General features: G+C 44.1%; 2 protein-coding genes across 5 annotated transcripts; both read left to right on the top strand.

Annotated features, from left to right (window-relative positions):
- The first annotated feature begins 1,088 nt into the window (after positions 1 to 1,088).
- On the top strand, positions 1,089 to 19,380 carry ENTPD3 (ectonucleoside triphosphate diphosphohydrolase 3). Of its 4 annotated transcripts, XM_005027087.6 has the most exons (11): positions 1,089 to 1,463; positions 1,560 to 1,612; positions 3,856 to 3,976; positions 6,937 to 7,054; positions 9,773 to 9,923; positions 10,683 to 10,842; positions 12,371 to 12,601; positions 13,006 to 13,278; positions 13,377 to 13,487; positions 14,683 to 14,820; positions 16,831 to 19,380. In XM_005027087.6, the coding sequence occupies exons 3-11, from the start codon at positions 3,857 to 3,859 to the stop codon at positions 17,062 to 17,064; spliced, it is 1,536 nt and encodes a 511-aa protein (XP_005027144.4). In that variant the 5' UTR covers positions 1,089 to 1,463; positions 1,560 to 1,612; position 3,856; the 3' UTR covers positions 17,065 to 19,380. The 4 variants fall into 4 exon arrangements, with proteins under 4 accessions (XP_005027144.4, XP_005027143.4, XP_071889534.1 ...); XM_005027086.6 differs by having other exon boundaries at positions 1,089 to 1,612; XM_072033433.1 differs by lacking the exons at positions 1,089 to 1,463; positions 1,560 to 1,612 and adding an exon at positions 1,672 to 2,798.
- A 2,639-nt stretch (positions 19,381 to 22,019) lies between these two features.
- On the top strand, positions 22,020 to 24,552 carry RPL14 (ribosomal protein L14). The gene is made up of 6 exons (XM_027451128.3): positions 22,020 to 22,156; positions 22,365 to 22,466; positions 22,992 to 23,086; positions 23,385 to 23,484; positions 23,855 to 23,908; positions 24,443 to 24,552. Exons 1-6 carry the CDS (start codon positions 22,154 to 22,156, stop codon positions 24,527 to 24,529), a joined length of 441 nt encoding a protein of 146 aa, XP_027306929.3. The 5' UTR covers positions 22,020 to 22,153; the 3' UTR covers positions 24,530 to 24,552.
- Positions 24,553 to 27,200: the final 2,648 nt, after the last annotated feature.

The raw sequence follows: 27,200 nt of genomic DNA on the forward strand, positions 1-27,200 counted from the left end.
ACTAGCTGAAGTGATGGTGGATGCCAGTGCTTTATTTTTTACTTCAAAGTGTTTTCATTTGACGGTAGCAAAAAGAGTATGCTTTACCATGGGGTTGTAAGCAATCCAGCTTCTCTGACATTTAAAAGGGACATTTGAGACAGATTCTCTCCCAGCAGAGCAGACTAATACAGTCTGTTGGGCTAAATGAATTAAAACAAATGTACTTGGATGGAAGAAGAAAAAGATGCCTCGGGAAGGGAAATGGCATAGAAGAAAGGAAGTACATGAAGCAGCCAGGGAATCAGGATGGATGGGAGGCTTTGTCTTTAACCAGAAATAGCCAAACTGATCTGTGAAGATCACCATTAATCCAACTTTAATAACATGTTGTCATCAAAAGAAATGACCTCTGCTCCTAATTGTAAAGCACAGTAGAGCAGAGGTCCTGAAATGGGTAGGCTATGTAAGGAACCTTATAGGTGAGTCACTACGCTGCAGCTGGTTGCTTGTTCTCCTTTCTTTATTCATAAATCAGAGATAATGTAATTCATCAAGATCAATACAAGGAAAGAAAGCAACGGAGTGTATTTTTATTTTATTTTATTTACATTATGTGAATCTGAATCCGAGCGGAATAGGCAAATGATGACGAAGTGCTTAAGGCATCTCAGTGTGATTCTAGAGCTCGTGTCTCTGGCAAACCCATCCTGTAGGCTGTTGTGTGATCCCTGTCTGGAGCTGATCACACAGGTCGGACAAGTGATGGGAGCCTCATCTTTGTGACACTGCTTTTACACACGCATCTGTGTCTGTGCTAACCCCACTGCTCAGTCTAGGTTTGGTGAGGAATCCAGCAAAACTGCAAACCCAGGGGGGCTAAAATGTTTGAACCTGAATGGAAAGGAAGCCTCGAAACTGTAGGGCTGCCGGTTTGTGAGGACTTAGAAAAATCCTGCTGAGGAAACACTTGTTTCCTACAGAGGAGGGAGGGATATACCCACAGCGTCACCTCCAGGCAACACACTCCTCCTGCCTTTGCTCTGGGGCAGAACCCAAGAACATTTAGGGACACGCAGCTCTGTAGTAATCAAAGCCAGATCTGTTTCCGGAAAGAGGGCAGCAGCTGGAGGAGAAAGGGAAATTTAATTTTATTTATTCATCTTTCCCTGCGAGGGCCGGGCGGAGGGGCGGTTTCCCGCCCAGCGGCCGCCCCGCTGAGGGGAGGGAGATGGCGGGCGGGCGGGTTCCCCCTGTGGGCTCTCCCCTTCGGCTCCTTCCCTCGGCTTTTCCCGTGCAAAGGGGGAAATTTGGGGCTTTGTCGGAAACCACAAGCGGTGCTCGAAGCCTTTTCACCTGGGGCGGTGAGCAGAGGGAAAGCTCAGCGGGTTCGGCCTCTCCCTTTAGGCTCCGTGTGCTTGTTTTACTTCTTTTCTCCTCCTCCTGCTGCTCCGAAGGCAGGTCTGCGAAAGCTTCTCTCGCAGGTTTGAAAATGCTGTGGTTTTGGTTTTTTGCATCGCTTGAAAAGCGTTCACCTGCAGACCACTTCTAAATAAACGCTAATGTCTGCGTATTTCCAGTTACTGTGTGAAGGAAGGTACGCTGCTTGCCCATCCGCCCTATGAACAAACAGGTCAGTACCTAAAATAAGCGGGTTTGATGTTTCAGGTAACTCGGAGGAAGGAATCTCAACATATAATATGCACTGGCATTCGTACAGATGTATATTTAACCTGGTTAAACTCAAAATGTTGGTGGCATGAAGAAGTTTAGTCAGCTTTCCTTTGCATTCCTTTTGCTTGAACTAGGGCGTAGAAAATGGTCATCCACTATATCTGTGTGGTCCACGATACTCAACTGGCTGTGAAAAATACACGGCTGTGTTTCTGTCTTGCTTCAGGAGAATGTTTTAATAATGAGATTCAACCGCTTTTTGATACTTAATTGAAATCTTATTTGTCTTTTTGCTAGCAGGCACAGGATGTTAGCTCCTGTGAGTTACTTGCCTTACACCTCTGTTGAACCCCCTCTGGTACCTCTGTGGATTTCAGTGAATGCAATAAAAATTACTGTGTTGCCTAGGATGTGTGAGACCTGGGTGAGGCTAGCTAAAATTGGGTGCAGCCCTGCACTTCTGACCCAGTTATGTGAAATCTTCCACCGACGTGGGCAGTTCGGATGGTAAGGTGTCACCTGCGGGGTGACTTCAGGAGGGCATGGAGTGTAAGGTGTCCTCCTTCTGACACAAAGCCTACTGCTGAAATGGGAATATACGTGTCACTCTCTGATGAAACTGTCCTATTTACTAATGGGACAAGATTGTAGGAGGAATGTCTTAAGAGAAGCTCCTTTACCCAATACGCTCCCTATCAGAAAAGGTTTTTGAAATGAGAAAATGTGTCTAACGAAGATGAATCCCAGTACAAGGAAAGCACGTGATAAAAAGGATATAGCAGAAAACATCTCAGCAGTCATCACGGGTGTTCTTGAGTGTTAATAGTATAATAATTATTATTGCTTGTCTCTTTAGTAGTGCTTTAGTTTTTCAAAGACTTCCTTGCCCTGAGTTTTTTTTTTTCCCCTTGATAATAACTTATCTTTTCCAGCACTACCAGTGCTTTGATCCAGGAATGAATGGTATAAATTAGGTTGCAAGTAGATAACTTCTCTTTCAGTCACCTTTCAATTATGGATAACACAGGCTGAAGAACTCACAGGGCTTAGAATATGGAAGCTGTGTGAAGAAGCACTTTATTCTGCCCTTCTTCCTCGGTCCTCTGGCTCTGGTTGGAGCTAAGGGGACAGACGATGTGCTGCAGGTACAGTGGGACTAATGGGATGCCAGGACTAACCTGATATTTATATGCCAAAGTAACTAGTTTCTGGAAATGAGAAAGACAAGAAAGTTCTTCTTTTTGTGTTCCTCTGAAACTTCAATGCTTATCACCTACCACTTCTTTCCTCCTCAACCCTGTGGAGCGTAAAAATTTTTAATATGGGGTTTTCAGACTTGAAGGCCTTTTGGAGTGAAAAGCTGTCAGGCTAGGGACATGCAAAAATAAAGGATGAGTAGGAATAACAGGAAACCTCAAATGCATTTGAATTCTGGAAAACATTTCTAGAGGTTATAGACACCCTTACCTTCAGTGTGCATGCTTCATGTCAGCTTTACATTGGTCTAGTATAACTACGCTTTAGATTTATGTAGATTTAGTGCTTCTCATGGCAAGATTTTTGAGTTAAACTGTATATTTTTACTTTTTGAGTAGTACAGAAAGATAGTACCAGGCTCTGCATTAATACGTGTACAGACATACACACAAACCTACTTCATGATTGCATTGGCAGTTAGAACAAAGATGCCTGCTTCGATGTTCCTGAAACCTTCCTAGTTTCTTGCTAAAGCAGCCTGTATCTAGTACAGACCATGACCTTGCATCTCTGGCAGGAACCTGCATTCATCTTCATTCAGCAGCCGCCAGCATTGTGTCTACGTGGCTGTGTCTCTGTCACAAGCACACGTGGGATGGTTCAGGGTGCTCTAGCCCCAGCCTGCCTGTTGCCCTCATCTCCTGAGGCAATAGCAGGTGGGGAGCCTGCATCTACACGTCGGCACGGTGGGAGACGTGCAGACTGGCAGCTAAGGATGAAATATGGCACCACGGGTACAACCGTATGCACACCCGCCTTCTAGACAATGGCAAGTCAGTGATAGCAAGGCACCAGGCAGTTCTTGGGAAGAATTTTCATGTAGCACAATTTATTTGATGCAATGAGATTTTTTGAGGAGTCTTGACTGATTCAGGGTCCCAGGTCTTATACACAATCACCGAATCCTTTCAAGTTCCTTAAGCATTTCCCCTTTTGTTGCTACAGGATGCTCACCAGAACTCCAAGCGTTGTTGCCCAAGTGTTCCTTCTCTTAAGCATAATTCTTGTCATTGCTATTGCAGTGATTCAGATAAATCAGCAAAAGATCCTCTCCCCGGGGCTTAAGGTAAGCCTTAAAATAGGTAAGGACAGAGAACAATGTTTTGAATTGATATTTAATAATGTTCCTTTCTAAATAGCATTTTAATGCGAGTGACTTTACAGCCACAAATTAATGATTCATCACATCTTTGTCATGGGAAAACCGAGGCTGAGATAAAAAGAGAATTGGCCAAGATGACAGAGTAAGTCACTTGCAAAGCAGGAAAAGCATTCCTCGGTTCAGTGTCTGTGATGCCTATCGCACAAAGGCTTCTCCAAGACTGAAAGGCCAAACACAAAAAAAATGCTGCTGCTTTTTTTTTTTTTTTTGTCTGAGATTGGAAGTGGTTTTAAAATAATTTTGAAGTTATTTGAAGTATATCCTGGAGTTGAAATTCTGCTCTCAGGCACAGCTTGAGAGGAAGGTTGTGCTGAAATCATTGCAAACCACTCCTGAGGCTCATAAAAGCATTCAGGCTGTAAGTGTGCATTTTCTGATTTACCACACGTTGGGACTTGCTGGCTATTGACAGAAGCAAAGTAGCTTCATGAGGAGGGGCAGAGCAAGCTGAAAAAGACAAACACAAAGAATCTGGGAAGTAGGTTCAGGCTTTGCCTTGTGCTGCAGATTCTTCAATGAGAGAAAACTGAAGGCAAAGCTGTAGAAAGTGGCCTTCTGGAGCTGTTCAAGTGAATATCCCTGACCTGTTTTGGCCACAGCCAGGTTGGTTGAATGGGAACAGTGTAAAACTGCCTCAGAGGCCATACAGAAGTGCTCACACAGGGCATTTTGCATTGGTTCAGGAAATTGTACTGCTCTTTGCGTTGTAATTTTGTTACTTTCAGGAAGCAGGATGGGAAATGCAGGGGAATCCTGGAGCAGGAGGATGGAAATGGGTCAAAATGCCTCAGGGTTAGCTGAGGTAAAAATATTATTTTCCAGCTCTCCTTGGGCGTGATAGTTAGCACTAAAAATAGCCAAGTTAAAAGCTTCTGGTTGGCACTTGGGGCTGACTGAGGCTGGATTTAATTAATAGCCCTTGAGTAAATTTATCATTAGTGCATTATGTGTCTGCAGAGCGCTCATCTGTCTTTTGAGGAGGGGGAATATGCCTCAGGTGTCTTTGCTTGAACAGAACCTGACGGCCTAGCGGATTGATAGTGGCCAAGGAACCTTTCGCCCTGTGGTTGATCAAGTTAAATACCAGCTGGGTAAATACGAGTGAGATTTTCATTATCCAACAGCCCTCTGGGAGACAGGCTGATATTAGAGGTGATTCTGTGAGGGCCGTGAGTTTGCAGGATTACGGTGGGAAGCCGGGAACTAACGAGGTGCAGAGGCTGAACGGTCTGCCACCTGGAGCAGCAACCTTCCTCGGTCAGATCTGAGGCTCTCTGGGGAGGCAGTGTGATGAAATGGATCGGGCTGCTGCTGCTGCAGCTGCTGCTGCTGCTTTGCAGCCAGATGGAGGCTCTCATTTTGCAGTATTGTTCATCTCCTTCTTTCTTTTTTTTTTTTTTTTGTTTAAAGAAAAAATGCTGACTAAGAAATGAGCCCTGTTAATATGCACTTCCTACCAGTCAGATGATTTTGGAAGAGAGGGATTGCTGAGCTTACTTTTGGGGATCACAAGGGGGATAAACAAATTTGCAGTTTACTTCCACAAAATCCCAGAAGGCTGGGGTGGGATGGGACCTCTGGAGGCCACCTGGCCCAGCTCCCTGCTCAAGCAAGGCCACCTAGCACAGGTTCCCCAAGGCACGTCCAGGCAGATTTTGGAGATCCTAGGAGGGAGACTGGGCAGCCTCTGCCAGTGCCCCATCACCCACACAGCACAGAAGTGCTGCCTGGTGTTCAGAGGGAACCTTCTGTGTTCAGTTCATGCCCACTGCCTCTTGTCCTGGCACTGGGCACCACCAAAAAAGAGCCTGTCTTCATCTTCTTTGCAAAATCCTTTCAGGTATTTATAAACATTGATGAGATCCCCCCTGAGCTGCCTTTTCTCCAGCCTGAACAGTCCCAGCTCCCTGAGAGGAGAGGAGAGGTGCTTGGGTCCTTTCATCACTTGGTAGCCCCACACTGGACTCTCCCCAGTACGTCCAGGTCTCTCTTGTACTGGGGGGTCCAGAACTGGACAGAATATTTCAGGTACAGCCTCACCAGCTTTCATTCATGCTGTTTGCCTGCCTGGTTGCCAGTTTTCTGCTGCCACAGAAGGAGGGGAAGAAGGTAAGAGTGATCTGGTGGGCAGTGGAGTGAGATGGAGAAGCCTCTAGTTTAATCCTACAGAGAGCCCAGTGACTTTGGGCAGGTCACAGTAATATTTTTCATTTATTTCATAAATAAAAGTGGGATAATATCAATTCTCTTTCCCTCCCTCGTTGTCTCGCACCCTGGCACAGGCTATTTTCAGAGCTAGACTCTCAGGTGGGCTGCCTAAGCCACTCAAAGGGAAAGGTTTATGGTAGAATTAGAAAAGAACCAGGCTTGTTTCATCAATCTTCCCGTGGGCTATTACACATTTTTACCTCTCTGCTCATGACTTTATGGATCCCTGGGGCACCCTTGAATCTAAAGCCGGTGCTTAGGCACCAAGCCCTTCGTTGTCCAGTGAGTGTAGTTGGGATAACGGGAAAGCAATTTGCTGCAAAATTGGGTCTTAACACAGTGCTATAAATGTGTCTGTGTGGGTTTTGGACCCGATGCAGAAAGGAGATGAGCACTCTCCATTCCCAGTGCATTTGTGATTGAGGACCTGTAGCATGCTGTTTGTGTTAACACCCTTTGTTTTGCTTTTCTGATGGATTTCTGCCTAAACACCTGACACTAGCCAGGTAAATACTTACTCCTGTAAATATTTACAAGAGTGTGCTCGCACTTCCTAAAGGATTTGATGAAGAAAAGTACGGCTGCACACAGGCCCTTACGGTGTCACCGTTTGCCTCTTGTTGCTTGTCTCCTAAGCTGTTACTTTTTCTCCCCAGTACGGAATAGTTCTCGATGCTGGATCCTCACGGACTACGGTCTATGTCTATGAATGGCCAGCAGAAAAAGAAAACAACACGGGAGTCGTGAGCCAAACCTTCAAGTGCAACGTGAAAGGTACGCTCGGACTGCAGTTCCTTGTTTCTTTCTAGCCTCCAAGAAAAGGTTAGCCGACAGCTTTTACTGCTTTTTGTTTTGTTTTTTCACTGTGTTTCCTTTTCAGTGCTGGGGAGCAAGCACTGTTAAGACTGTATCTGTATCTCTCTCTTGCACAGCATCAGTCCTCCCCTTGATACAGTAGGGTGCTCTGATTTCCAGTAGGGTGCTCTGCTATTGAAGTTTGACAAATTAGCTTTTATTTCCCAGCGGTGTTAGTGGTGTTTAAAGAAACCTTTGCTGTTTGAGTCAGGTTTCCTAGAGAAACAGGGCTGGTGCAGTTTATCTGGCGTTATTCAGCGATTACTTTGAAAGAGGCAGCTGAGGGGGGGTTGTGCAAGGCATGCAGAAGCTGAACAGGAAGAGCTTGTCCTGGAGCTACAGAGACTAGAAAGCTAGGAAGCATCTGATGAAATTACCAAGTAAAATAGCTCCATTGCAGAACTGCTTCTAACAGGATGTTGTAGCTGTGTCAGATATCCCTGTGTAGGTGGGCCTTTGACTCAGGGAGACCTGGAGTTGTGCGGTGCAGTTTGTTGTGGATTCCTTCATCATAACTTCCGAAACTCTTGGTTACCAGATGGCTCAGGAACAATCTGCCCTTAGGGAAGCCAGGTTGGCTGTCAGCAATCACCTCTTTATTTTCCACGTGCCTTAGTGTAGTTTCCAGGAGAATCTGCCCCATGATCCTGCTGAGCATCTCAGCTGGTCCCATAAAGTCTCAGTGCAAATGTTGTTGATCTCTGCTAATAACTGTGGCACTCGAGGAGATTTTTTTCCTTCTCTCTCAATCATAATCATGTAAAATCCTGCATCCTGGTGTGTGTTTGGAGATGGATGTTCAACCTGCAGCCCTGGGGGTCCATAAGTAGCTTGGGGATGTACAGGAGCAAATGGTTTCGTAACACTGCCAACATTTCTATCATCACCATTAAGCACCTGTGGCTGTTCTTAGCAATTTTAGAGCAAGGAAAGGAAAACAAAAGTAATGTGCGCAGAAGAAATGTGCTGTCACACCTGATGGTGTGTCCTCACAGGCTGCAGGAGTGGCAGCCTGCCTGCCGAGGTGTTGCCTGGAGGGATAGTGGTGTGAGAAAGATGCACAGAGAAACTGAGTTACTGTTCGCCTCTAAAACTGACAGAGCAGTTCTTTGTGAATTGGCTTTAATTGCTTTAGGTTTTGTTTTTACCTTGGGGGGGGGCAAACAAAACATTGCAAAACAGAGGAGTCCAAGTTGCTGTGAACTGCCCTTGTTAGTTTCTGCCCTTGTTAGGTACTTCTGCCTTGTCTGTTCAAGCCAGCCCCAAATGAAAACCCTCTCATTATCTTGCACTTAGTCTGTCCTGGTCAGGCCCTAAGCATCAGCAAAGCAGGTGCCTGCCCAGAAGAAATGGTCACAGCCCTGTGTCCTGCTCTGCCTGTTCCTAAACCAAGAGACCCAGGCTGCTGCCACCAAGAGGGAGTTTGGGGGCTGTTAGATAACAGCAGCTGCTGCCGGGTTTTCCTCTGACAGCTTTTTTTCCAGCTTGAGGCCTGCCTGTGCTAGACTTAAAACTTTTACAAAGCCTTATTCCAAAGCAGGGCTGGAATATCTAACGAAGACGTGGTGATGTCTGTGTGTAAATTCATACTCTGGAAGGAGAAGTGGTGGAAAGTGGAGGCTGTAGACTCTCCTTTTGTATTTTTTCCTTTATTTTCTTTTTTACCAATGCAGGGGCGTATGTGGCTGAAGAGAAAAGGTTCCTCATTTAACTCGGAGAGCTGCCCTCTGCTTAGCTTGGGGTCAGGCTGGTGGGAGAGGTGGCTGTGGCGAGAGAAGTGGATGGGGATCTGGCAGGGTTGTTCTCCGTGTGGGGCAGAGGCTCCGTGGGAATGCCTGGGTTTCCCCGTGCGCCGCTTCCTGGGCTGGGGAATTTTGGTGAGGAATGTTGTGATTCACACCCGAGTTAAGCCTGAACAAGTTGAGGTCCCGCTGGTCCTCGGCGCGTTGAGCAATGGAGCAAAGCCTTTGATGTCAGGTGTTCAAGCAGCGACGCCTTGCGCTGACTCACTCCGGATATTGTAAGGCCTTGGAAGCTGGGAGGGCTGTGGAATACCAAGCACCAACCTGGACTTGTACCTCCAGGAGCCCAAGAGCCTTTTGTGTGCATCTGGGAATTTCACCAGCAGTTCCCTGCAGAAGCCTCTTTGTTTTATTGTCAGCTGAGAGCAATGAGCTGTAGAGGTGCCTTGGTTCCCACAACAACTGCAGCAAAACAGGTTGGGAAATCTTCGCCTTAGGTTGTGGAAGGAGGGATTTTCTCCAGTTTGGCAGATCAGGGGGATTTTACGTTCATTAGACATCTCAGTTTCTACAACATCTGCCAAAAGTAAACCTATTTTCCTCAGGAATGCAGCACCATTGCCATTATGGCACTAGATGGTTGTACTTACATATTTTATACACCATATATATATATAAAATGCAAGCAGTTTCAAATATCTTCTCTGTCTCAACCCAGCTGAGCCAGTCGCTACCCTGTTTATTCCTGAAGCAGCCCTAGCTTTCCGCCACCCTGTCCTTGTTTACAACTACAGGAGGAAAGGTGGAGCCTCTTTCTCATCACAACTGCTTGCATAATTAGGCTAATTTGGAGTTGGCAGAGCAGAATGCAATCAATCTACTTGTTCTCTTTTAGGCCCTGGTATATCCAGCTATGAGAATAACCCAGGAGCCCTTGCCAAACCCCTTGATGACTGTCTGAAAAAAGTCAAGGAGAGAATCCCCGTTCATCTGCATAAAACCACTTCTGTTTATCTGGGGGCTACAGCTGGCATGAGACTGCTGAGGTATCGTGCAAACCTGAACTCCCCTGCATGCGTCCTGGCGTAGCAGGCTGTGCAGAAAGAAGGAGAAAAATGTCTTGGACATGTTTCTGTCCACTGGAAATTGCTCTTTGGAAAAGGAAATGGAGCCCAGCCAATTGAATTCAATTAACTTTCTTGACAGGGAAAGGGAGGCTGTACGAAAGTCCTCTGCTGTGCCATATTGAAAAGAAATGCTTGCTTTACTCTGGAGAAGGCAAGCGTTTAATTCTCTCTTCCAAAGCTACCTTAAAATCCAGTGTTGTGTAAGCAGATGATGTTTGTGCCTGTCTGAGGGCAGCAAAAACAGATTAAAGCTACACGCCGCAGAGCTTTCTTAGCATGAGTGCAGTGTAATGGGGCTTTTGGGGTCTCTCTGTGGTTTTAGCCATGGCACAAACTGTGTTTTATATGTTTGGTCTGTGACTGAACAGAGTAGGAAGAAAAACTTAGGTCTGTCCTAGCCAGCAGCTGTCCTATAAGCACTCAGTTCACTAAAAAGTGTGTGTAAGAAACAAAATACCCATGAGCTCCTATGATAAAGAGTGAAGTTGGTACTCAGTGGGCGAGTTGCCAGCTGCAGTGAGGCTGGGTACCTGGCTGTTCCCTACAGTAAGCTTCCCCTTTGGGCTAAAACAATGTCCATTTTTTGTTAGTTTCTTCTTGAATTTCTAGTTAGTGAGGAATAAAATATGGAATTGCCTTTCCAGATGCTCAGTGTCTCGTGTTTTGTGACTCGCTTAGGTTGCAAAACGAAACAGCAGCCAATGAAGTCCTTGCGAGCATTCAGCACTACTTCAGAGCACAACCTTTCGAATTTAGGGGCGCGCAAATCATAACTGGAACAGAGGAAGGGGTGTACGGATGGATAACAGCCAACTATTTAATGGGCAATTTCTTGGAGGTGTGTGGAAAAAAAATGCATGCTTTTCTTTTCACTGTTGTCTCTGTTATAAACGAAAAGCTTCATTTGTAGTTTCATGTATACAAAGAGAGGGAAATGCCTGTTGAAACATGAGCTGTAACTGTAATTTCACACTGTAACATCTTGTTGTGGCAGTAACTGAACAAAGCAAACATAAAGGATACGATGTGACAGGGATGTGATAAAGGTAAAATTGTTGACCCACAAAGCAGGGCTCTTCCACAAATGACTTCAAGATGCCTCACACAGGAGAGGAGTTGCCTTGCCCTTAAATGCATTGGTATGTTGAAATGTGCCAGGTGATGACTGTCAGGCAGGTGCTCCATGGCAGACAGCGTTTTCTCTGGGATTTTTTTCATTCCCAGTAAAAACAGTCCCAAGATGACCAGCAACTGCTCGTCCTGTCTGTGTTTATGGCAGTTGTGTGCTGCTCTTAGCATTATTGCGCTTCTTCCAGATAGTCTTGCTAGGCCGTCATAAATTTCAAGCAGACCCCCGAGTGGTGTTCACTGTCTGGGCAGAACGGTTCGTGTTCAGTCCTGGCAATTAATAAGCAGGAATTGGATGCTGGTGATCCAGGTGATAGCTCACAATGAACGTGCTGTTGGTTCCTACAAAGTTAAGAAAAATTACACTAGAATCACGTGTTCTGGCACAGCTTTCCTCATTTCATGCAACAATGATGGCTTGGTGAACGTCAGGGTGGTGCCAGTCTTCCACCACCTGAATTTTAATCGTGACAAGAATGGTGCTAAGAGTGGAATTAGGCTGGGGGCTGTTAAAGGGAATCTTTCGCTGTAGGTTTTTCTCATGAGCATGTTTGCTAGTCTATAAAGTTTCTTTTCCCTTCTTCTGCATACATATTACCCTCGGTAAATAATACTACCGTAAATAAGGAGGTAGATAATGATGCAGAAATATATTCTGCTCTGTGGCTGTGTGGATCGAATAAAGAATTTGGGGAATGTTTTGGGTAGCAGGGAGAAGCACTAGCTGTGAATGGATGAGATTTATTGCCACTGCAGCTTCAGTGAAGGAAATGCAGATTAGGGGTTCTCGTTCCTTTGACTTTGATGGAGATTTTGTTTGACTACTGTTTTTTTTCACCCTATTTTCATTCTCTTTTCCTGTGTGATCTTTTGGTGTTTTATTCCTTTAATAATTCCTCTTGCCTTGAAACAAGCAAATATTCATGCTGCTTCCATCCAGATTTGTTCAAGATCTCACGGGTAACCAGAGACTTCAATTTCCTGCATTCTAGTACAGATATTGATCTGGCTAGTGCTTTGATTATTGCCCTGTCTTCTTTTTCCATCTTTCAACCTCCTTTTACGCTGTGAAAGTACATCCCTCAGATCTAAAAAAACACAGAGCTAGGATTTTTCAGAAGGAGCGGAGGACAAAGGGTGGGGGGAATCTAAAATAGTTAAGTGAGAAGTAGAAAAGCTCGAAGGGAGAACAAGCAGATGATATTTCTAATTAGCTTTGCTTTTCTTTTTACATGTAGAGAAACCTTTGGAGGACATGGGTCCATCCATACAGAAAGGAGACCATGGGTGCCCTGGATCTTGGAGGAGCTTCCACCCAAATTTCATTTATCCCGGAGGTCTCTCAGGAGAACTTCAATAGCACCTTGCAAGTGAAGTTGTATGGTTACAACTACAATGTCTACACTCACAGCTTCCAGTGCTATGGGAGGGATGAAGCAGAGAAAAGGCTTTTAGCATTGTTGCTCCAGGTCTGTTTGAGACCCATTGCTGTGATGCTCTTGCAGCCGTTTGGTAATTGCCTGAGAAGGTTCTGAGGCTTGTGTGCTCTTCCCCTTGGTGAAGTTCAGAGACCCTTACTTGTGGACAAATGCACTTAGGCTTCAAAGATCTTTGAATTTGTTAAAAACTGGTTTGAGTTTTGTGTCATTTAACAAAAAGACCCAACAAGTCCTGTAGGTGTTTTGCTGATCTTGCCAATGATTTTTTGGGGGAAAGGAGTTTCTATGAATTACAATGTTCAGCAACATTGTATGGATCAGCCATGACAGAGAAGAGAACAAGAATACATGCATATATGGGTTAAAAGATTCCTGTAGCTATTGTCCCATTAGGTCTTTCTTGCTTTTGAGTTGCCTTTATTGTTTTTCTTCAGAAATCAAGCACCAGCTCCAGCGTGGATAATCCATGTTACCCTCGAAATTACAACACTGCATTAACGGTGAAGTACTTTTGTGGCAGCCTCTGCACGCAGTCCCTGAGACCAGCAAATTATTACCCAAACCAGTCTGTGAGCTTCCGTGGAACTGGAGACCCAGGTCTGTGCCAGGAGATGGTTTCGTTACTGTTCAACCTCACTGCTTGCAAGAACCAAGAAGACTGTCCATTTGATAGAGTCCATCAGCCAAAAGTTAAAGGGAATTTTGTGGTAGGTTTGCAAACAAGCATTTCTTCTTTGGGCTTTCTTGCTTTTGATTTCCGTAGTTCTGAAAGTAACAGGCCTTTTCATCTACTCCTTTTCCATAGGCTTTCTCAGGATTCTACTATACAATTAATGCTTTGAATTTATCCGATCATTTTTCTCTAGCTGACTTCAATACAAGTATGTGGTATTTCTGTTCACAGAACTGGACCCAGGTACGTAGTTTTCTTTATTTTTTTTGTATCTGTGAAATAGAGAGATAAAATAGACTGGAAAGTATTCAAAACTTTTCCGATCTATAGCAATGTTAACATTTGTTTTCCCACTATGTTTCAAACCATGTGGTATTTCTGGCGTGCTTATAGCTTGGAAGAGGTTTCAAAATTCCACTCACCACGACTCTAAGCCGAGTTTCTGGGCTGTAGTGAAGCATGGCCAAGCAGTGCATGCTTTTTCCTGTTGTGATCTCTGAGCTTTATACATCTGAGATGTCTCTGAGGAAGCAAGAGGTGCTGCAGCTGAATTCACACTTGGGTGTAAATTTATGCATTTTGGGGAATTGGAGATTGCTGCGATAGAAGCATTTTGAAGGCTGATAGAACAGGCCAGCTTAAACCTTAAAACAAAACTTAGCTAGACGTTCATTAGCAACACATTTCAATCATACACGTTATCAGTGTTATCGCTATATATTTGAAGCACTTAGCAGCTAACAATTGTGTCCTACATTATCAACAAGCACACAGAACCACAGAGCTGATGCACTGTAGGTGGAACTCGAGCTAAATGGGAGCTAATGCTGCCTGTGAAGAACTTGTTCTGGTGGAAGGCAAATTGATTTCTCATTATCATCCCCACAGAGTTCATATGAGGAAAAGACATAGCCTTTTTTTTTTTTTTTTTTTTTAAACCTAGAGTAAATTGATGGACCTGTTTTAAAATTGAAGGAAAGTGCCTCAGATCACCAAACGGGCTCCTTGTTTGCATTCATTTTGTTGCTGGCATTTCCTGCTGTAATTTGGCATCATTACAGCGTGATAGCTGACTGCCACATGCAAGGTGCACTCCATCTGTGATCCTCTTTAAGAGATTTGTGGCTGCAGTTTACTACCACAGTTTTAACCACGCTGTAAAGATGACATGGAAAATTTAGGAACCATAACATCCTCAATCTTTTATCTGTAGTTTATGTTTATTTTATTCTATTTTATTTTTCCACCACATAAGCTATGTCACTGTCAGGGTCTTTGCATACTAAATCTTTATGTCTAGTTGCCCACGGTTTTACTTGCTGTTTTTGAACAATGCAAATAAATTTGAGTTAGAATCCAAAGTATTCTTATTTATAAAAACCCCAAAGTATTTATGTTTCACAATTTACATGTTTAAACAAACCCCTTTTGCTTTCAGCTCCAATTCATGCTTCCTAAATTTGAAGAAACATATGCTAGATCCTACTGTTTTTCAGCCAATTTCATTTACTACTTGCTCATACATGGCTACAACTTTGATGAAGGAAATTGGGCACAGATACATTTTCAAAAGGAGGTGAGTAATAATCATGTCCTCTTATGGTTACTTTAATCTAAAAAATGTTTAGAAGAAGACTGAAGATGCAGCAGCTACAAAAATATAATGGCTGTAAACAGCATTTATAAACAGTTGTCAAATGTTTGGCATTAAACAAAGCCACTTCGTGAGCCTCGGTACCAATTTCAGCGTGGTTTCAGAGGTTGCAACGTTACTTGGTGATGCTGGCTAGATTCTTTTAAAAAGCTTTAAGAATGGGTCGAACAATACTGTTTTCAACCTTGCCCCAGTTTATTAAAGTACTGGCTCGCTCAAGGCCTGAAACACCTCTCCAGTCAAGGTCAGTGAGCTAACACTGCCGAGCCGAACAGGGGAACTCCCACGTTTCTCTCTTCCCTGACCTCCAATTTTCCTCCTAAAAAAAAACAAAAAAATGAAGTATTTGGGGTGAAGTAGTATACATCCATTCCAAAGCTACCTCTGAGAAATCCTTCCTTCCAAATCAGAAGGTGTGGCCACTGGGTAAATTTGGCTGCTACATCAGGAAGCGTGGTCCCTGCAGTGCTCTGGGACTCCATCCTTTCCCCTCTGCTGCTGTACAGAGCATTCTGGTAAAACCCTCTCCCAGGCTGCCTCTTGATCTCCATACAGTCTGGAGATGCCTCAGCACTGGCACGTGAAAACGACAAATGAATGGTTGTGGATTTTCACGTAGGAGGCTCTTAAATGCAGGCTATGCTGACAAGCTGTTACCGAGAAATCACAAGCAGTGCTTTCTGAACAGTCACACTCTATTATTGGCGTACCGAAGAATTAAATAGGATTATCTAGACTTATTTGGTCCTCTGGAGGGGTGTTCAACGTTTAGCCCTTCTGCCAGGAAATCAGCGAAGCTTACTTTGGGATCTTAATCTGGACCTGGAGAAGGGTGGGTTTGTAATCTTTTTTACACATCTTTTGTTGCCCCCAGCAAGTGGGAGCAGCCAAATATGGCAGTATTTTGCTGTATTTTGCCAAGACTGTAAAAATACTGAGCAAAAGGAAAACCCAAAGGGCTTATCTGAAATGAATGCTTCTGTTACCCACAATTTGCATGAGGGAAATCATGAATCTCCAAGAGGCAAGACTGCATCCTCTTAATCCGAGCTGCTCCTCAAAGAACTGAAAATAGTAAGATCAAAACTAAGATATCCCAGAGATGGTAAAGTACTTGCCTCTAAAAGTATATATTGAGAAGCTTTTTGGTCTTTGCTAAAAGCGTATTTGCTTTTAGTTAGTGAACACAAATCAATGAAAGAATCTTAACCAATGCTAAGCTCTGGGCCAAATCTAGAACTAGATGATTTGCAGAAGTCCTGAACCCCATAATGAGAGCTTTTTCCCCTCTCCTAGCAATGAGGAATTACCTCAGCCCATTTCACTGCTTTTCTCAGTCATATTTTAGTTCCTGTTGCTGTAGCTTTCTCAATATCAGTTAAACAAAAGGTATTGGGGTACACATCACTACAGAAATGAGCTAATGTTATAGGCCCTTATGGTCTCCTTCCTACAACCAGTAGCTGACTGGTTAAAACAGTTCATTCAAGACATTAACCTTACTCAGGCCTCCTCTTTGTCCATGTCAGTTGGACTCTTTTCTTTTTAATAATTATTTATTATTTTTATTTGTTTGAATTAAATAACATCCTAGGATTTGGCTGAGATGGCTGCTAATCCTAGAAATTAACACAATAGTGCTGACGTGTTTCATGCACAGAACATCCCATAATTGGCCGCCTGCTTACGTATCACACATCCTTGCACCAGTCCATCTCATACCTGTGTCTCATGTCTTTAGCCCAGTGATCGTTATTTTTTTTTTCAGTTCCAGAAAATGCTAATCTAAAATGGTTCTATATTTCTTCATACACCCCACTATTATTTTTTTCTCTGATAACTTAAAAGACAGTTGCCAGCAGGAGCCGTTCAGTTTTTGGAACCTCTCTTTGAACATTTAACGGGACTGGGACTCTTTTATCTGTATTTCAGGTTGGTAACAGCAGCATAACCTGGTCACTCGGCTACATGCTGAGCCTCACAAACATGATTCCAGCAGAAAGCAAGATGATCCAGCTACCTCTGAAACCTCCTTTGTTTGCTGGGCTCCTCATCCTCCTCACAGCTACGGCACTGTTGTGTCTTCTCTTCCTTGTTTACGTGTGTATCGTATCACATAAACGGAAGGACATCAGTCGTGTGGAATACGTGTTTACTCCAGAATGAGTGAACTTGACTGCAGGCTGAAAGAAGAATCTTCAGTGCCGTGAAGTTCTGTAGGACTTTGTTGTTGAAGAACCCAGGGAGAGGTTAAGACAGGCAACAAGCCCTGAAAAGACCAGAAGCGTAAATAAAGGAGACAAAAGGCACTCAGGAATCTGTGATATGGCAAACTGGAGTGCTTTTGAAACGTTTTGGCAGTTGTTTCTGTAAAACTAGTTTGTCCAGTGCGAGGCAGATAAAGCAAGGGCAGCTATGCCACTTTGCTTGTTGAGGTTTAAATAGCCTCTTCTTGTCAGGTCTGTCTGAATTTTTGTCCATTAACTCTGTGCTAACAGGTAAAATCAGACGGGGATGTATTGGATCAACGATGGCAGTTGTTTAAGATAAAACTGAAGAGTGAGCCAGTGAAAACTGTGGGAGAAGAGAATGTAGTGGCTGTTCTTGTGTAGTGCTGACACAAATCCCCCGAACAATCCAGCTTCTGAAACTGGAACAAAGGCTGGGTAATCACAGACCGAGGGGAACAGCACAGCTGGGACAGAATTGTTTTTATTGCTATTCCAAACCGATTGAGCCCTGCCACATGAAGGTGTAGTAAATTGCCAACATCTGCCAAGTCCATGTTAAAGCTGAGCTATATTTTTGGTACCACTGAGACCTCAGAATGCCTCTGTTACTGCACTTAAGGTTTGCTTTGAAGGTGGAACAAAATCTTTTCATGCTTCAGTAATGAAACCTAATTTAAATGTATCACAATTACCTCCAGAAACCTGGAGTGTTTTTAGTATCTTTTTTTCTCTAATATCCTCAACAGAAACATTTCTCGTAGTTCCTCCTGTTGCCTTGTATTTCCCATGTCCTGTGCTCTCAGTTGCAGTCTGTACCAGCTTGTCACGTACGTATCATTTTGTCTGCCTTGGATCTTCTGAAGCATTAGCATGAGTACGCCAAAATTTAAGCCCTTCATTCCCGGCCAAGAGGATTGGGAGCCAAGCTGTAGGCCAGCAGAGCTCCCTTTGTGTAGCGGGTTCAGGAACGTGTAGCTGCAGTCACAGCTTCTGCCCTCAGCTGTAGTGCCTTCACCAGCCCCTCCACGGTGTTTCCACCACAATTTTGCCTGCTGGTCCTTCACGGGCAGTGCCTCTTTCCTCTCTCTGACTTTTGTGTAGCTTTGGCCTTCCTCAGCTGGCTTCTGAACAAAGCCTCAGAAATGACTCCTGTGTCATCTGCCATCTCTTCCACTGGCACAATGTTTTTATTCTGTTTTTATTCATTCCTCTTAACACTGCCTTGACATCATCTGTGAAGCTGTGAGGGAGAAACTGTATCTGAAGGGCTTTGGAGCTGGCAAGGAAGAGGTTGTTGTGCTGTTCAGGACCTGCAAGAGAAAAAGCATCTCCACTTCTCTTCTGTCCTTCTACAACCTCCTTTTGCCCAGGTTCACTACCTACACGGAGCTGCGTTCACCCACCATATTCCCCCAACTATCCTACAAACAGCCGCTGCCAAACATTTTGATACATTCCTCCTTTTCCTTCCTCTCCAGGATTGCTCCCCTCTTCGTGTATTTACCCTTGCATCTCTGTTTCTCTGAAGGTATGGCTACCCCTTTCTAGCACTGAAATTTTCAGCGTGAAGAAGTGTAAACTAAAAGGAGGTTGCTGTACTCAGCATCTATTGGTAACTGGCCCACTTACGGGTTGCAGCTTCCACACAGATTTTTGCATGTAAGAGATCTTATGTGCTGATGCATACACTCAAAATTCAAATTAACATCGAATTGTGAATTCCAATGGCATATTGGCTGCTTTCTATCCCGACTTCAAGTATTTCCAGTGTTGATTTGGTTGTGAGACGCTCAGAATTCAGCCTTCTTATATGCCCTTACTTTATCAGTATGACAGCCACCTGATTGAGAACTCAGCCTTGTGTCTCCTACCGGTTTTAGCTGGGAAAGCTGACAAGGTTGAACTTCAGCACCGCTGTAGCTTGCAGCTTCTTCTCAGCCAGCACCACGATCAAAAAAAAAAAAAAAAAATTGCTCAGACACGGCCAGCTTGGCTGTCTTTGGCTATGGTGGTTACATCTGGAGGAGTGGCGGAGCAGTGGGGCTGGTCACCCTACCTAAATCCGCCCCGAGCACGAGTCAGAACCTGATCATGGGGTGTAACACCCGGTCACCTGGAAATGAACAGGTGCCGTGGGGAGCCAGTGAAGTGAACAGCGTTTACAAGCATGTACAAACTCCAGCTCGTGTATCTTTTGTACTCTTTACTGCTTGCTTACAAAGATTAATAAAATAAAATGGTGAAAAGCTAAGCCAACTGTACATTTTTCCATCTTTTATCAGTCCCAGTATTTTCACATCCTGCTAGACAAGTTATTAGAGCGACGGGAAGACTCTGACAATAGCAATTTTCAGAGCTTGCTTCAGAGGCACTTCCTAATTATCACAGGCAGTAGATGAAGACAAATTGATTACAAAAAAAAAATCCTCAAGTGTTGGGAATAGGGACAGGAATGTGTAATATGAAGCAAAACTTTAAGTAAGCCCCCAAAAATTAATCCACCAGAAGAAACAGCTGAGAGAGGAAATACCCACGGACATTTCTGAAGGGGAAAAAGTGAGAAACTTCTCCTAAAGCAACATGCAAACATGGCAAAAGAAAGCAGTAACTGGTAGTGCATGGCATAATTCAGCACTGATGGAGGAGAAAAGCAGTCAAGAGAACAGAAAAAGAAAATCACTGAGTGCAATAGTAAATCATACCCCAATTTAGGGAGTTCTTATTCTTTTTTCTTTTTTTTTGTTTTAATTATTATTCAATTATTTCAGAAACAATTTATGTTCAGTTGAATGGAAATGAAGACAAATATATCACAAATTGTGCTCGCCTGTACTTTATGAGTGTTTTCCTTCCGTGTAATAAGGAGGGCAGTATCCACAGCTACTTGCTCAGCAGCGTTTGTGTAGGCCAACTGGATGTTTGTGCATTCATGGGAGAAAACATTTTTAAGCTTAATCTTTGAGTCCTGTTCTTACACCTCATTTTCACTTGCACAAAGCCCAGCTTTCCTGCAGCAGTACCAGCCCAACGTGATACCCAGAAACTTGCACTGATCCTGAGGGAACTTCAGCACTTGGTGATTTTTGACTCCACTGCATTTTTGCTCTTGAATTGTTTTCATTGCTCGGTGTCCGGGCACAGCCCAACTTTGGTGTTTTCTGTGATGCCTCTTCTATGTGTTTGTGATCCGAACAGGTGCAGGAACACACCCGTGCAGGTTGGAGTTACGCAGAGCAGATGCAGCCCTCACGTACTCAACAAGTCATCAGTGCAATCACCACTGGCATTTGAGTCTCTCTGCTGTCAAACAAGCAGAGATCATTAAAAAGAGCAAGGTTTTAGGTAGCCTCCCTTCCTTCCAATTACTAAATCCCAGCAGGTTTGTTGCACCAAATGAGGAGAAGGATTTTTCCAGATCACTACAGAAGAGAAGAATCCAAAAGCCATTACCTACTGCCTCGACCCAGAGCAAAAATAACGGGATTAATACAGGTGGTAATGTATCACTATCATAAAGCACACAGTGAAATCTTGTTGTAATGGTATTCTAGATGGGACTTTCAAACATCCCTGATGGAGTTAAGTGCTCTTTAATGTTTTTATGATCAGTTCCCCAGGCGCTTGCATAATAAATACATCAATTAATGCATTTTTTTTTTTACCTGCTCTATTTTACTGTACAAACAACATCATATACGCCATAAACACTGCACCTTTAGACAGCTCACGCTTCCTACAGCCCAATTGGGATATTTATTTCCACTGTTGACAGAAGACCTCATGGAATGCAGGTCAGACCGATTTGCCATCTGCGATCTGCCGTATGTTGTGCTTATGCTTTACTGTTCTGAAAACTCTCCTTACAGCAAACATTTTTGGCCAAAATCTTTGGATGCGCTTGGGCTGGTCACGCCTCAGGACACCTCTCCACCTCATTCACCACATCCACAGCACTGCTTCAACGCCGTCAAGCTGGGGAAGACCTGTTCTGCAGGATCACCGAGTGTGCCCTTGTATCTTCACTCTCTAGGAAACGTGGTAAGACATGTGGAGAAAGTAAGGGCAGCCCAGAGTGCTTGTCTCTGGGGGTGCCAAGGTCCAAGAAGAGAACGAATGCATCCTCCAGGCAGCACAGTTGTGCATCTGTGGCACCGACTTGCCAAAAATGCCTTCTTTCACGTGCAGTAGGAAGTGGTCCACTGTTAGCAGCACAGGGCAGGTGATCCATTTCGTGTAAGGAGCTGTGCGTGCGCCTCTGTACCTCAGCGGATATAATGCAGACACTGGAACACTCCTTTTAGTTATTTATTTATTTATTAAAAAGAAAAGCAGTAACTTTGCCACCAGGTGCCACTAAGCTGAAGCGTAAAGCTGCTTTTACCCTAGGAGGTTGTCCTGAACACGCACCCCTACCAACAAGTTCATTTTGTGCCTAGGGTACGGCAGTGTGTACCGCCATGAACCCGTTCTTCCAAATTCGGGCTCAGCTCTGCACTACGATATGAAAACATGGACAATTTTGGTATATATTTTTTGTTAAGATACGCCTTCATTGAAGCGCTCTGCCTTCCGAAGAGCAGGGTCACTTCATCTAGGGGTCTTGGTGGACACATTCCATTGCGCTTTGCTATCTCTCACATCTCTGATATCTCCTCCGGAGCTCAAACCCAACCAGATCAGCCTCCGGCACAGCACGAGCACGTCCCCTGGCTGTGCTGCGTCCCTGCAGCATCACTCTGCCATCGGTGCCACCCCTCAGGGGGTCCTACCCCTAACCTCCCCCTTGCCCTATAACCCACGGCGGTAGCACAGCCCCCATTTCCCGCGCCGCCTCGCGCCGGCGCGCCGGCGCGCCCTTAGCCACGCCCACCACCACTTAGCCACGCCCCCTCCACCACTTAGCCACGCCCCCCGCCTGCAGTGTGAGGCGGGCGGGCGGCGCGCATGCGCAGTGCCCCCTCCGCCGTGAGGCGGCATCCGGCGGCTCCGAGCCCGCCTCTTCCTTTCTGCCCGCGGCCGCCATCATGGTACGGGCGGGCGGCGCCGGGGCCCGGCCCGGGGAGCGGCGGCTTCGGGGCTTCCCCGCGCCTCAACCGCTCCTGTGGGGGCCGTGAGGGGACCGGGAGGGGGCTGTGAGGGACGGGGGGGCCGTTGGGGGGGTGTGGGGGTTGGGGGGTGTCGTTAAACGGTGACTAACGGCTGCCCTCCCCCCCGCCTTTCTCTTCATTCCCTCAGGTGTTCAAGCGCTTTGTGGAGATCGGGCGCGTCGCCTTCGTCGCCTTCGGGCCGCACGCCGGCAAGCTGGTGGCCATCGTGGATGTCATCGACCAGAATAGGGTGAGGGGGGGGATCCCGGCCGGCTGTCGGAGTGCTGGGGGTGGTCGGAGAGTGGTCCTGGGGAGGGGGGTCAGGGAAATGAGAAAATGGTGAAAAAATGAGGTATGGAGCGGTTAGTGGGGATGAGAGGGGAAGGAGCACGTGTTGGGGCTGCCAGGGTGAGCGCCGCCCCGTGTGGGGCCTCAGAGCACGTGGCTGATGGGCGTAAAGCTGAAAAATGCACAAAATCACCCAGGTTGGAGGAGACCTCCGAGATCACCGAGCCCAACCTCTGACCTGACACTAACCAGCCCTCCGCTAACCCACAGCACTGAGCTCTGCATCTAAACGTCTCCTAAAGACCTCCAGGGATGGTGACTCCTCCACTTCCCTGGGCAGCCTGTTCCAATGCCCAACAACCCTTTCCGTAAAGAAGTTCTTCCTAAGTGGCACTTACGTGTGCTGAAAATAAATGCTTGATCCTGGAAAAGCTTAAAAAAAAATAAGTTACAAGATTAAAACCAAACATCTTCTCCTTCTTTCCAGGCCCTGGTCGATGGCCCCTGCAGCGGTGTCAGGAGGCAGGCCATGCCCTTCAAGTGCATGCAGCTGACTGACTTCGTGATCAAGTTCCCGCACAGGTGAGTGTCTGTTTTGTGTGCAACATGCTCTGGCTTCACGCCTGAATTACGTGATCTGATACAAGAGTTGATAGGAGTGTTAATATGCCTCTTGAAATCACTTATATGCTTAGTTCTAGCAAAGCAGTTGCATAAAATATTAATCAGGCCACAGAGAGTTATGTGGCATTGGCTTAAACTAGGCCTTTGATCTGAAGGAATGTAGAGGGATGATCTTGGGTGAAATTTGGTGGACTAGCTTTAGAGATTCTTTTTTTGGAAAGACTGTGAATATAACTCTGTGACTGTTGTAATGCAGTGCTCGTCAGAAGTGTGTGCGACGTGCCTGGGAGAAGGAAAATATAAATGAAAAATGGGCAGCAACAAGATGGGCAAAGAAGATTGAAGCCAGGGAAAAGGTACGGAATTTGACTGGATGAGTAATGTACTTTGTACTGCTTCTACTCGTGAAAATTAGGTGTGATCTGATAAATTATGTATTTTCTGTTGCTAAGATTAAAAAAAAAGTTAAGGTGTAGATTAAAATCTCCATCAGCTTTAATTTCTTGTAGTTTTATTGTAAAGGTTTGTTTTGTTCAGTGATCACAACTTGTAGTTTCACATCCTCGCTTCCCAGTGAAGGCCTGTAGTGAACTCCTGGTAGGTGTGTAGCTAGACCTCGTTTGCAGATGCTCAGAGTTACTTGTGGAATGTTATGAAATTCTGACTTTTATAACTTATGCATGTGTGTATCAGAGCCTCATGTTTTTTTTGTTTTTTTCCAAACAGAAAGCCAAAATGACCGACTTCGATCGTTACAAGGTTATGAAAGCAAAGAAAATGGTAAGTGCTTGAGTGTGGTTTCCTTACAGGGTTTCTGCTTGTAGGCTTCACTTTATAGTCATACACAGATGTCAGTAGCCTTGCTTTTATAGTTGGTTGGCACAAAGCATGTGAGTGCCTTGAATTCCGATGCCTCTTTGGCCACCAGTTCAGTCACTGATCAAAGCTGAGTTCACATGATCTGTGCATCAGTGTTCCTGGTTACAGCTGAGGAAGGAGATGAAATAGAATATTCTTGATTGGCCACAGATAATACTTCATTCTGTAACAAACTCCTCACTCATGGGATATCGGGATGCCCAAGCTGCCAGCCAGTGATGTTGGCCACTTTGTAGAACAGTTTTAGGTAGCAATTGACATTTAGGATGTAACACACGTTAAATCTTTTAACGTAATTAAAATATAATCAGGTTAGCAAAGGGTGATCATCAGAAAGGGCAGAACATGAAAGATCAGAATTGAAATCAAGGAATAATACTTTTGAACTGCTAGAGTCTTCATTTTGATTAATGGTATTTTTGTTTGTTCTTACAGAGAAACAGGATCATTAAGCATGAAATCAGGAAGCTCCAGATGAAGACTTCTAAAAAAGTCAAGAAGACAGTGAAGAAAGAGAAATAAAATGAGCTTCTAGTTATGTTTTACTTTGTGTCCATGTTCTGATTCTTCAGAAATGACAAATGGATCTAAATTGTAAACATAAGTTCATTTTGCTCCTGACCAAGAATTGTCTGTCTCGTTTATTAATGTCCCAAGGGTTGGGCTCAAGGGTTTCTCTGAAGCACGCAGGAATGTTTTTGTCACGTCGTGTTGACCATACAGACTGTGCTCAGTACTCTGTACTCAATACTGTTTGAAATATTTGCTACTTTGGTATTCAAAATAGCTCAGGTCCTTAGACATTTTAAAGTAATCTGCTATTGGATAAACAAAACATCGAGCACAGTCCTTGGTGTGAGAAATGATCAATTAAACCCATTTTTCTGTATAATTTCAGGCCAACTGGAAATGCATCTTCTGGTTAGAATGCAGGTATGTCAGTGCTTGAGAGACTAAAAAATTGCTGTTCTTAACTACTTAAAAAAACACATCCCACAACCAAAAACTTTGTAGAAGCAGTTTCTTGGGATACTTCCATACCCCAGCAGTCTAAAAGCATATAAGTTGTAAGTACAGTCGTAATAATGAGAGGTATATTAACAAGACAAAAATTGGTGACTTCCTTTACCATGCTTGCTTTTCAGAATGTTTGAAGTTGATAGCTTACATCAATACCTTATACCTGGCCCTAATTACAGTTCCTTAAACTATGCAGCACATAATCACTACTTTTTAATCAAAACCAATAAGCAAAAAGGGGCATGACCTAAAAACTAATTAATTTGAAACACTGTAATGATGGGTTGAGTCTTTATGCTTTAAGAAGTCTACATCTAAATGTCAGCATGCGTTTCTTCCATATGTTTTCTTGTGTGCAGTTTGTTGAGAGGATGGATTTTCTTCATGTTGAATGAAGAAATGGTAGAAGTCTGAGATCTCTTGTAGTCGAAAAGCAAATTATTTTTACTGTCATAACATTGAAGAGGGAAAATATTAAAATGAAGGTTGTAAGACCTTCAAGTATATTACCAAATACATCAGTATATTTAACAATATATGAGTACAAGCATATGCTTCTAAAAATGTATGCTTCAAAGTTATGTGCCTAATGTTGCTTATTTAAGCCAAAATTGGGCATCTGCTTGCTCAAGCACTTTATGTTGTCTTGAGCTATTTATAAGCTGTGGAAATTGAGTTCAAGCACATGGTTGATAATGAATGGCTATAGCTAAGGAAGAAAAGCCTAAGAAATGATGCAAATTGAGATTAAAATTGAGAATGATCGCTGTGTTCAAGCACCTGGAGATTTTGAGTTACACTGGATTTCAAAGTGATTAAATCCACCTACTCTGAAACTCAAGCTTCAGATTAATTTGAAAGGCATATCACTCATAACCAATTCACAAGTGATTTTTCCTATCATCCTTGCCCATTTTGGAAGTGCTGGCTTCCAAGGAATTTGTCCACTGTGTCCGTTCCCCCCTATACCACTTTACATGCCCTGGAAGAAACTTGGTTCTGTAACACCATGACTCTCCTCACTTGCTTCTGTGGAAACATCATTTTTTACTCTTAGGAGAAAGGGGGACAGAGAAACAACAGAATCCACCAGTTTTTGGTAACTGCTGTGTTTCAGACAGTGTGCTGTGCATCAGCAGCAAGTGGTGGTCCTCACAACTCACAAAACCTTTCTGAAACTTTTTGGGGCTTTGCATCATGTCAGTAGTCTACCTGCTTTCCAAACAACGGGTGCTGTGCCGTCTGCGCTGCTTTGTCTGGTTTTTATTTTTGATTTTTTTAAAGATACTTGGATATAGAAAAAATGCAAAATATCATTTTGTTGCTAATGCTTACCACATGATGGCAATGTTAGCTCTTCACTACTATATTCCTGAGGCTTACCCGAACCAGACAACTGCTGCCCTTCAGTGAGGGAACGCTGCCAAACAGAGGTGATGGCACAAATATTTCAAAACAATGGGTTTGCTTTATCTGTATCTTAATTTTGTGTTCCTAGTTGACTAAGATGTAGTTTGCCCATCAGGATATACTTCTTTAATTCACTTTGTGGAGCTGAGTGTAAAGAAACAGGATCCGGTGTTCAGAAACAGCTGAAGGTGAAGTCCTGGTGTTTATTTTCTTACCTGATTTCACACAGAGCGTGTATGGGACTTACTGGGAGCAGAGGGGAATATGCTCTGCCCCAGTTTCCTCCTGAGATCAGCAGGTAAATTTTCCTGAACTGATATCAACAGCAGGAAAAAACAGTATTAATCTTTTTTTTTTTTCCCTGCAAAGTCTGGGCAATGTGAGCAATGATAGGAGCAGGATTGGGCTCATTGGCATAACCTACAGCTAAAAGGTGTAAAACCTACACTAATGCTTCCGTGAACCAACCAAAGTTCTGGGCCGAGTGATTTGCTGGTTATGCAGATATCTGCATAAAAAAAGACAAAAAAAAAATAAAGACAAAAACCAAAAATAAAAAAGACAAAACCAAAATAAATCTATATTTAAGTGCTCTTGTTTCTTGTCTAAACACTTCTCTTGCTCCCGTGCTTAGCATCTGAATGTATTTCGGTTTTATTAAAGATGAAATGCACTGGGAAGAGGGATCTCTGGATTTACTGAACCTCCTTTTCAAGTGCTGGTGTCCAAACTGACCTCCGGTCAAGGCTTGCTTAGACACGTT

This window comes from Anas platyrhynchos, chromosome 2 (genome assembly GCF_047663525.1).
Source record: "Anas platyrhynchos isolate ZD024472 breed Pekin duck chromosome 2, IASCAAS_PekinDuck_T2T, whole genome shotgun sequence".
NCBI lineage: Eukaryota > Metazoa > Chordata > Aves > Anseriformes > Anatidae > Anas > Anas platyrhynchos.

What these genes read in the sequence shown, in the direction of transcription:
- RPL14 (XM_027451128.3), top strand. An exon ending in ATGTCATCGACCAGAATAGG is followed by an intron (nt 22,467 to 22,991) that starts GTGAGGGGGGGG and finishes CCTTCTTTCCAG; the next exon opens with GCCCTGGTCGATGGCCCCTG. An exon ending in AGATTGAAGCCAGGGAAAAG is followed by an intron (nt 23,485 to 23,854) that starts GTACGGAATTTG and finishes TTTTCCAAACAG; the next exon opens with AAAGCCAAAATGACCGACTT.
- ENTPD3 (XM_072033433.1), top strand. An exon ending in CTTCAAGTGCAACGTGAAAG is followed by an intron (nt 7,055 to 9,772) that starts GTACGCTCGGAC and finishes GTTCTCTTTTAG; the next exon opens with GCCCTGGTATATCCAGCTAT. An exon ending in TAATGGGCAATTTCTTGGAG is followed by an intron (nt 10,843 to 12,370) that starts GTGTGTGGAAAA and finishes TTTTACATGTAG; the next exon opens with AGAAACCTTTGGAGGACATG.